Source organism: Abrus precatorius, unplaced genomic scaffold (assembly GCF_003935025.1).
Source record: "Abrus precatorius isolate BTA unplaced genomic scaffold, Abrus_2018 Scaffold7, whole genome shotgun sequence".
Classification (NCBI taxonomy): Eukaryota; Viridiplantae; Streptophyta; class Magnoliopsida; order Fabales; family Fabaceae; genus Abrus; species Abrus precatorius.
This window is the reverse complement of record NW_020874417.1, coordinates 30,334,450-30,345,397: the sequence shown is the minus strand read 5'-3', so window position 1 is coordinate 30,345,397 and position 10,948 is coordinate 30,334,450. Positions and strand designations below refer to the sequence as shown.

Below are 10,948 nucleotides of genomic sequence, written 5' to 3'. Positions count from 1 at the left end.
ATATGAAATAGAAAACTTCCACATTGCCATTTTAACATCCTTATTTGTTGAAGGAAGAAATTATCCTTTATGAGCAATTAGCACTCAGAATATGCTGGCACAGTGAAAACAGTTGGCGTCAATGCCTGTTTTTGGTCCATTTTTTCACAGCATAGAATGTAGGCACTTTGGCAAGAATCTAATACTGCAGTGTTGGCAATCATCACGATACTCTCCAACTTTCAAAACACTTCATATTCAAGTTTTACGTAAAAATAAGAGATGTTAAGAGAGGATGCGCCAAGAACGAGACAAGTGATTGAAACACAGCAAACGCAACATTATAAATTTAAAAGTTTCTTACTCAACTCAGAATTTTTGCTACAAATGAACTGCAAAAAGAATTCCCACGGATAGGGATATATATAAAAAGGGAAAAAATGAAAAGAATTCCAAGGGAAAAAAAAAAGACAACGGGGACACCAACTCCTAATGACCTTAAGGGACCTACAATTACTAGACCTAAGACCCTACCCTTTTGACTTGCATATCTCTACCCCTTTTTCTTCACTTATCATTACAATCTTCCCCTAACAGCTAATTAAAATATGATCATCATCTATTGCTCCTATTCCCCCAGTCCAACCCTGTACAAAAACCAATGAACGAAAGAAATGAAATATCAATAAGAAATAACACAAGACATGACTCTAGAGGGAGGTAACGAAAGAGAAATCTCCAACTAGGATCACTCCCTTCCTCACATGTACTCCAGGGTGAGGCTGCTGTTAGTATTTGGAATGAGTTCGGGTGAGGCAGCTGAATGGGTTGCAAAACCAGATTTGTCAATACCCCTGCATCTCATTTCAAGGACCTTCTTATGGGAATTGGAGTGCAAGGATGCGCAAAAGGTTGGACTTGCAGCAGGCCTGTATTCAGGGAAGAGCCGGCCTGACTTGTAGCGAACACCGCATGCATTGCATAGTGTTTTTGGCCCCATTGGCCCTGCCCTCCACTGTGGTGTCTTGGTTATCTCACAGTGCATACATTTCCTAACCGGTTGTGAATTAGCATTCTGATTGATGATATCAGCTGGACCTACTGGAAGTGGTAGCTTCACTTTCTTTTTCTTCTTAGGCTCCCCAGAAGCTTGCTTTGCTACCTTGGTTACAGGTTGGGACTCAGCAAAATTCTCAGAATCTGAAGAGGCCTTGGTGGAGATCACATTAGGCTGCATGTTCTCCCCAACAAAAGAGGAGGCAGGGGAAATGAGCTGCATGGCAGGGCGAGGGTTGAAGGTTGCAGGGCGTGGACGCTTGCTGCGTGCACGCCCACATGGCACCGGGATGTAAATCTCCGGGCTGCGCGGCGCTGTCTTCCCGCCGGAGCAGGAACTGCTGCTTTCAAGGACAGAAACTGGGCTTGATGTGTGGAATTGGTTGTGCACTGATGATGAGTCCTCCTTGGTGGTGCATGATGATGGCTCCTCCACTTTCTTCATTGTAAGGCTCCCCCCACAGAAGGAATCCTCCACAAAGTTGGAAAGCCATTCCAATTGGACAATGTCTTCATACTGAAATAACAACAACAAATTCATCATTATCCAAACCACATTTTCAATTTTCCTTGTCAAATCCAAATGCCATTAACAATTTCTTTTTACTGCTATTCAAGCAAAACATGTAACCTAGTATGGCATAGAACACGTCATAGCATTCCACAAACGAAGGTACACATGCTGTGCTAGCTCTTCAGATTGAATGAAGAATACGAATTTGTGCTTGCTCACGTATCAAGAAGTTAATCATCAAACATCGGCTACCAGTGTTAGCTAGAGTTGCCAACTTTTCAATGCTCATTACCTATGTGGGGGGTCACATCACGTGATCATCACATGCAAAATCACATGACAACCAATAATGATGGTGCAAATAATGGAGAGCAGGGGTATATGGTGTGCCACATGTCACCGACACAATCAAGTGTCCTCCAAATTACTAAAATGCCCTTCTCTAGAAACATTTAATTTTTTTTGTCAATTAATGATGTCTCCAAATTCAAATTTAAATTCAAAATATTTCAACTTGGACTACCCTTTAAGGAAAAAAACAAATCCATTGTCTAGATATTTTGGAATTTCTCATTTTGCAATGCATCCAAAAATCCCAATTGTTTAATTTTTAAAAAAAGATGTGAACTCTCAAAGCCACTATTTATGAAGTGAAGACAATCACTCAACAATGTTCCCCACAAGTAGAACCAAAATTTCATGCTATCTATACGCGAGGTGACAGGCTGGCAATAGGGAACTTTCAATACAGACAATCAGGTCCGTACATGGAACCACCTGTCATGATCAAGCAATCTAACGGCCACAAAGCACGCTACTGAAACCATGGGCGTGATAAACTTACAGAGCAATTCACGGAATTCATGTGAACGCGCCAAAAAATTTAAATAAAAAACAAAAATGCATAAAACTGCAAGTTTAGGAAACTCACCGGAACAGAGAGCTCCGCCGAAAGGTCCGAAGCGCTGTTGCCGGAAAACACCGAGTCGGAGCCGGGGAAAGAGTCGGACTCGGCAGGCCAGATGCTCGCCAGCGAGTTGCAGTTCCCGGCGGCTGCGACGGATGGCAAGGTGGTGGCGGCGGCTGCTCCGTCGACGTCCTCGACGGGGAAGTCGAGGAGGTCGTCGATGTGGTCAAAGAAGCTGCCGCAGTCTATCTCGTCCATGAAGTTTGGTCCAACCATTTTCTCGGCGAGTGAAATTTTCCTGAGAAAATAAAACAGTAAAATGAAAATTAGAAGATTAAAAAAATGAAAAAAAAATCATAGCAGCTTTTGTTGAATGTAGGCATGTGGCTCATGTTAGCCATTAGGGCGTAAATTAATTTTGCAAATTTGGGAATATAATATTTTTCTGTGAAAATCATTAGAAAGGGAAGGAGAAATAAAGTTCAAAAAGGTAACGCGGGTTTTTATTTTTAATTATTTGCTTTCTTTTTATGAAATGAAAATCCGAAATTGAAGATTTTTAGCCTGTGAACGCAATGAGTGCAGCGAGAGAGCTGGTCCCAGTCACCATTTTATCCTTATTTCCTTTTTTCACTTTCTCCTTTTTCTTTGAATTTTAAGAAATGGAACTCCATTTTTTGCACACGGAAACAATTCAACGGAATGGAAACATTCTGAAAATTGTGGTAAAGTTGAAGAAGGTCAGCTAACCTTGTTCAATTTGAGTAACTTCTTGAGCTGAGATAGTGAGTAACTTCACAATTCAAACCCTGCAATATGTTGAAAAGAAAAAGGAAATAAGCAAGTGGGAAATTAAACGCACAATCAAACACAAAATAACATTGTTTAATTCTTTCTTTTTGGCTAAACTTGGGTTTAGAAAAAGGATGACAACAAAGCATGGTATGATAAGACCCCCAATTGCTCATTCTCATTCAAATTGAATTTCCTTTTAAAATTGAAATTGAGCTAGGCGACACTAGTGTTTCTCATTCTGGGCAAGGTTGAAAATTCGAAGTTGTGAAGGAAATGAGAAAATGCCGGAGAGAGGCAAACCTGAAGCTAAAAATCCTTTCTTTGAGATGAGAATGAAAGGAAAAGGTGAAATCTTTGCCAATAAATGAAGAACAAAAAGAAAGAGATAAACGGTGTGAGAATGTGATGGGGAGGTTTGAGTAGAGAGGGAGGGGTTTTTGAAAGGAGAGAGAGGAGAGTGAAGAAGGCTTAAATGGTAAGGGGGGGTTATGAAGGGAGAAGAAGAAAGAAAGAGAATGTGATGGGCACTGGTAGGTGAGGCTCCTCCTTCATTGCTAGCTGTCTTTTACTACCCCCTCACTGTCGTGATGTTGAAGTCTTCTCTCATCCTTTTTCCCAAACTTTCTCTCTCCTCAAATTACCCACAGGTCCCACACCTCTCTCTCACCCAACACACCCTTTCCTCCATTCACGGACTTTCACCCCGCAATAACAATCTTCATTTCCATTCAACCATCCACCACTTTCCCATACCACCCCCCAATTAAAAAATTAAAAGAAAATGTCATAAAAGTAACACCGAACAGAAATGGGTTTTGAATGACCAAATGGGGCTTAGAATTTGAGGGAAAATAAAATACCCTTTACCTTTTTCCTTAGCTTATGTCAAGTGCAATTTGCAAACACTGATTTGAGGGAGAGAAAAAGGGTGAAAAGAGTGAGAAGCTAAGGATGCCACAGGCTTTGCATAAATAGAAGAAGCTGTGCACTTGGATTTGTCAGGCTTTAACCGCCGCTGTTTCAGACATTGTTTGTGTTTGTTTTCTTAATAAAACAAAAATTTTACTGCCTAGGTTTGCAGTAAAGTAGTACCATAAAATGCTCAAAAGTCAGAGTTTATGAGCTTCCTCGAAGCGCGTAACGTACACGGAAAGTGTTTATTACAAGTTACAGGTTTTGGTTCGGGTTCAGAAAACGATGATTCTTCTGTATTATACGCTGCCTTGGGTAATAAAATTTTGGATAGGGTTATTTATTTTATAGAAAACATTTAATATATTAATTAAGAACTTTTAATAAATTCTTTATTTTATTTTACATTGTTTATTGTCGTGAAAATAAAATAAATGTCATGACGTAATTGCCCTTGTTTATCCGAAAAATTACGAATATTACCAAGTTTGGATTTTACCGAACCGCTGCCATGTCATGTTTGACAAATAATAAGTTCTTTTTATTTTGACCATTTTAATTGATGTCTTTTTTATGGAAAATTCTTTTTCTTTTTTCTTTTATTGTTAAGAAAAATCAAGAAAGAGACAATCCTGAAATTAGTCACAAGACAAATTTGAATACTATATGGCGCTTCAAAAATCCTAGCTTTGAATATAAATAAAAAATTCCATGTTTTCTTATCAAAACCAACAAAACGGAGTTCTAGAAACTTTTTTTGTTTTTGTTTTTTTTTTAATTTGAACAAACTCCTTTTTTCTGTTAGCCTTACCTGGTTTTCTATTTTTTTTTTCATAAATAAAAGTATTTTTTTAATAAGCAAAATCATTTTCATTCCTTTTTTCTACATCTATTGTAGATCATTTATTAACATTATCAAATTCGATAAACGCGCAAAATGTTAGACGTTTTTGTTTGATTAAGATTTGGGAATCGTTATTTTGAAAATTATTTCATTTAATTACACTTTCTAAATTGAGAATTTGATTTGCACTTATGCTCCGGAGAATACCATCAAACAGACCAAAAGAAAAAGGCTAATGTTGATAAATTTTGACTTAATTAGTAAATATTTTATGTTTTTAAATAGGCTACTAAGGGTTTAATTTAAGCTATACGTTTAAAAAAACAAAAATGTTGTAGAACTGTTATACTTCGCTATTTTTTTCAATTTTCAAAAGAGATTCGTGTCTAAATAGAAAATTCAACCAATCTTCTTAAATTTAAATTTTGAATCCATCATAAAATTACATACAATTCGATTGTTAACGTCTTTATATAAGATCCTGAAAATATGGATAAAAATATTTTCAAAGTTTTTATACAATTTATTTAAAATAAAAAAGTAATTTTTTGTAATTAATAATAAAACAAAATATGAGAATAATAAAAAACAAACAAACAATTCCTAAGCTCCTTGTAAATTGAACTAAAAGGGATTGTGAATAAGGGGAAAAATTTCCATATTTTCACATAATTTGATGTATTAAAACATTGTAAAAGTCATTAAAAAACTGAAGTATTATAATATATTTTAGTATAACAAAATTTAAACTATGAATTGTAACTTAGTTGACAAATCAAACTCTGAAAAATTTTATTCACAATCTGAAGAGTAGTGCCACGTCTAAAGATATAAAAGGTACATATTTCTAGGTTTGGTCAATTGAGTATTTTTTAATGTAAATGTGATACTCACAGAAATTCAATTTTGACATTGGAGATTTATAAAACAGTAAATTAGAATTATAGAATAAACCTTTACAATCCCAAAGGCATTTCGTACAGAAATGCACTTCTTATTCATTAAAATAGTGCCAATATTTGTTGATACCTTAATTCATTGTCAAACGATAAAAATAAGTTCGAACAATGCCTTACATGTGGTTAATTAGTTTATCAAACACTTTTTTGTCAGATACTAAACCGTGGTTAATTTTTATATTAAGAGCTGTTATACCCAATAAATAAATAAAATTACAGCTTTGAATTCCAGTAAATACTGCAATTCTTGGCAAGTTACAATTTTATCCGCTTTTTTTTTTTCCTCAATATTTAATTTATTTCTGAAATTAGGCATCTCTAAATATCAATAAAGTAATATGTAAGGACAATGGTTCAACCTTTTTTTAATTAATTTATAGGAATATCCCAGTATTAACTTTTTTTAAGTCCATATATCATTTACTATCAGACAATGAGAATTCTGGATAACAAATATTCGGTAAATATTTCACATTTAATTTTTTTTAATGTACTGTAGTTCTATTATTCAAAATTTCTTTTGTATTTGTAATTAATATTTTGTATGATAAAGTTAAAAAAAACATAATTAACATATTTGTTTTTAAAAATAGTTACAAAGAATTTAAAATTACGGCAAACTATAATTATCACATAATTTTTTATATTCTAGAAGCTTCTTTAGATAAAATGATGCAAAAAATTAAAAATTAATAAAACAGATGCATAAGGATTAACATTTAATTAACTTTTGTTGCCACTAACTTTTTTTAAAACAAAATCTAAAAATTTAATATAAAACTGTAATTTATTTTATAACTTTCAAATTAATTTGAACTTTGACTATTATTTATTTTCTCAATATTTAATTATAATATAATTTATTTAATTAACACACTTATCAAAGTCAATGATTACAGCACTACCTTGTTATTTAAAACTTTAAAAATATTTACTTATTATTGTAATAGTTGAAGATTTTTATTATGATAAATTAATACATTTTGTCAAATTAATTGACTATGAAAATGTATAATATAATTATTATAATGTCATTATAACAACATAATATTAAAAATTAAAACATCTAAAGTATTTACTGTTAATGTAATTAATAACAAGTTTGCTATTATATAATAAAAAGGATTTATTAAATTGATAATAAAAAGTTGTTTTTTTAGTGTATAACACTATAACTTTGTTATAATTATTATATTATATATTACGATAAAATATAATATATCTTTACAATTTTATCTGCAACGAATTAAATATATTTATTTCCAATTATGGTGATTGTTAAAACACTAACATATTTTTCTTCCTTTTCGGGAAGGAGACAATTTTCTTTTATGGAAAAAGTAATATATTTTAAAATGTTTTAATTTGTGGAAAAAATATGTTTATTATAAAAAATGAATTAAGTTAATAATATAGCATAATTAATTTTGTCATAGAAAAACTAAAATGCAAAGCGAACATAACTTTTCTCCCTTCTTATATAACGTGTATTCCATGACAGGTTTGAGAAGCAAACATTAAATAATTTATTAATCAAGGCTGTTCTTTGATAAAATTTATATTTTTTTTTACCAATTTAATTTGTGTATTAAATTTTAAATAAACCAAATCTTCAATCTACACACAGCGCAGGAAAAATCAGTAAATTATAGTAATAAATAACGCCATTACTATAAAAAAATTAATTACTATATCAAATATTAATAAAATATATTACATTATTAATATAGATTCATAATATCTACATTAATTATTTTTTATCATGTAAAAATTATATTGATTGAATTAATTTTAACATTCATATTTTTGTTCTAAGTTGATTACTGGTATCCAGAGTTTGTAAAGTCAGAAGCTAGAGAAAAATAATTAAAAAAAGGGTGAAAATGAATACAAAATTAGATTTCAGTATATTGAATGATTTGGTCACATGCAACCAAACAAAAGACTGAATCGTGCCAGACATAAAAGGTAACAACCCAATTAACCCACTTGATAAGAAAATTATTTTCATGTCCAATCAGAGCTTATGCTTATTTGGCATGACAACCAACAAGCTCAGGCACAATTTATATACTATTAAATACCACTCCTATATTCGACGTTGGTGTAAAAAAAGTTTCATTCCTTTTTTGTTTGACTATCACATTTCTTTACCATTTTGTGGAACTTGTTACACGAACTGCACTGTAATAACAGTGCCAATTTATATGTATCGTAAGAACTAAGAAGGCATGTTGATCATACAAGACCTTTCAATTTATTAAAAAATATATGATTGACACAAATTTTGGTTAACAAAGTTGATTATAGTAAAGCAAGAGATGGGTAGGTTTAAAATGAACAGGTGGCCACTGAAAGAATTTTGATTTAAAAATGAAAAAGAAAAAGGTTGACAAAAGTGACTGCACAACTGAAGTGTGTTTGGCTTTGGGCCAATAGAAATGATGGGCTCACTTACTCTCACAAATCACAATCTATGATCTCTTATTTTTCTTCCTTAACTACCTTCAGTTACACTCTTTGAATCAATCCCTTCAAAAATACTCTCTCTCTGAAAAAATCTGTTAAAAAGGGAACAAAGGGAGACAGTGTGTGTGGTAGTGCAGTGGTGCTACTTCCATTCATTCTTTACTTCTTTAACTAACTTGGGTTGCACTCTTTGAATCCCTTTCTTCCAAAAGACTTATTCTTCAAATTAAATGGAAAAAAAATAATAATAATATAATACTATTAATAATTGGTTCAAAAACCAATAACATTTTCAATCACTCAAGTGTTAGGCTTTATGGCAATTAATCATTCCAAAAATCCCAGCCTTCAAAGTTTGTTGAAACAACAACTGAGTTTTACTTTTATTTTTATTTGGTATCAATGTGTACAATTCAAGGCATGGTAGCGCCTAACACGCTATTTATGGAAACAACTCTACCATTCCTTAACGTGTCTTTAGATAACTTTTTCTTGTCCTCTTTAGGTACCTTAATTCCAGTTCTTTCCTTCTTCAATTATATATACCTCAATGAATTAAACTTTTAGGAGATAATTATTTATAAAAATAATTGGCATCATCTTCAGATTTGAAGGATAGTATCAAATTCCGTTAAATGGGAAATAAAAACAAAATTTGATGAGTTGAAGCCAGAGATAAAGAAAGAGGTTTTATTTTGTTTCTTTTGATATGTTTCAACACGCTTATACGGTAGAATACAACTGTTTTATACTTTTTGACTTCACATGGCAAACACAGTTCATTTATCATAAGCAACTTTCTCATTTATTGTATTTTATCATCATTTTTTCAACTGTCCTTTTCATTCTTTTATGCCCCAAAAAACTTTCGTCATTTAATAATAATTGAACTAATATGTAACCAATGAAAAATTAAATAAAATCCGTCAACAATAGAAGTTGCACCGACGCTTTTCTCACTCAGTCACTAATTGAAGTCACTTCCTTAACTAATTGCGAATGTAACGAATTTAAATAAACGACGTGATTGAACATTGAATCGCATGGTCTGCTAAGTCTTCAAAATCAGGGGTTTAATGGGATTTCGCATATATTCAAAAAATATATATAGTAATCAAGTTGCTTCCTTAAATTAATTTTCTCTGTGTCGGTCCAAGGAGCAAAATGCCCTAGTACTTGTGCGAATTGAAAATGGCACATGGCTTTGTATCCTTTTTGTTTTAGCATGCATCATATATAAACTAAGATTCAATGCCAAAATATCCCTAAATAGGAAATATAAGTATTTATACGACCACGTATCATTGTACATAATAATTATGATACATGAAAGTTTAAGAACTTTTTCTTTTAAAAATTAATTAAAATGCGTGTTGAATTACTCCATATAATGTTTCAGATTTCAATTTTTTTTTCTTCATCTAAATAATTGGTCGTGTTAGCATTGCTGGAATTTTTTGAATTATTTATTTAATCATTAAAGATTGCAGACAACTATCGTAAATTAGTTATTTCTCTAAATGTCAAATGATATGTCGTTACTCTCAACATGTTTTATTGGTGGATAAGTTTGAAGATTAAGCACGTTCTATACAAGAAGATTTAAACTTATAAGTTTGGAACACATAAAAATTCACATTTGCAACAATAAACAGAAATGCATACCATCGAACTTAACTATGCGTAGCCTAGGCAGGACAATCGTTAAAAAATGCTACAAATATAATTTATAAATGTAACCAACATTTAAATTTATTGATACACCGATAGCAGATCATCATGCATATATATATATATATATATACTTTCTGTGACAATTTCAAGTTTTATATTAATATAAATAAAATATCATAATAATTAATATAGATAATTTTATTTTGACATTTGTAGGAATTAATAATTTTGATGAATGATCGGTCCAATTTGTACATAATTCACTATCTCTAAATTTACATTATTCTCATAAAGATGAAAATATTAAAACACTGGCCACAAATATAAAATCTGATATCCCCAAATATAATATGAAGTTAGAAACCTAATATCATAAGGCGTGAGAAAGAGCAAGAGCCGAAGGAGAAAGCGTGTGATGGAGTGAGTAACAAAAAACGAAGCTTAATCGTGTCCATGGCAGCATAGTACCATTACCATACCTTTGTTTTACCGTAATTAACCTTCCATGTTGAGGTGGGTCCCGTGTTGCATGTTCGAAGGTTCGGTCCACATGTTGATCAACGTGGCGAATAAGGACTACCGCAGTTACCGTGGACCCCACCCACTGAGTTCCAGCTGGTTCAGCAACAGCACGCGACGTGGGGACTTCTCACGTGACCTTGCCATCGCCATTTTTAGCCATCGCTTCTGATTCGTCACTTGTTACCACTCTACCAAATCGCATTCCGCCACGTGTCTATGCTGACTTTTTTGCGTCAAGGCAAGTACCGTGTACCCCATGTCTTGTTATTTAATTTTAACACTTTTAATTTTAGAAGGAAAGTGAGTGAGTGGTAAGA

General features: G+C 32.5%; 1 protein-coding gene across 2 annotated transcripts; it reads right to left on the bottom strand.

Annotated features, from left to right (window-relative positions):
- Positions 1-301: 301 nt before the first annotated feature.
- Positions 302-3,731, bottom strand: LOC113871195 (GATA transcription factor 8-like). Of its 2 annotated transcripts, XM_027508110.1 has the most exons (4): positions 3,552-3,731; positions 3,207-3,265; positions 2,481-2,754; positions 302-1,552 (listed from the first exon to the last, which is right to left on the bottom strand). In XM_027508110.1, exons 3-4 carry the CDS (start codon positions 2,730-2,732, stop codon positions 740-742), a joined length of 1,065 nt encoding a protein of 354 aa, XP_027363911.1. In that variant the 5' UTR covers positions 2,733-2,754; positions 3,207-3,265; positions 3,552-3,731; the 3' UTR covers positions 302-739. The 2 variants fall into 2 exon arrangements, with proteins under 2 accessions (XP_027363911.1, XP_027363912.1); XM_027508111.1 differs by lacking the exon at positions 3,207-3,265 and having other exon boundaries at positions 309-1,552; positions 3,552-3,661.
- Positions 3,732-10,948: the final 7,217 nt, after the last annotated feature.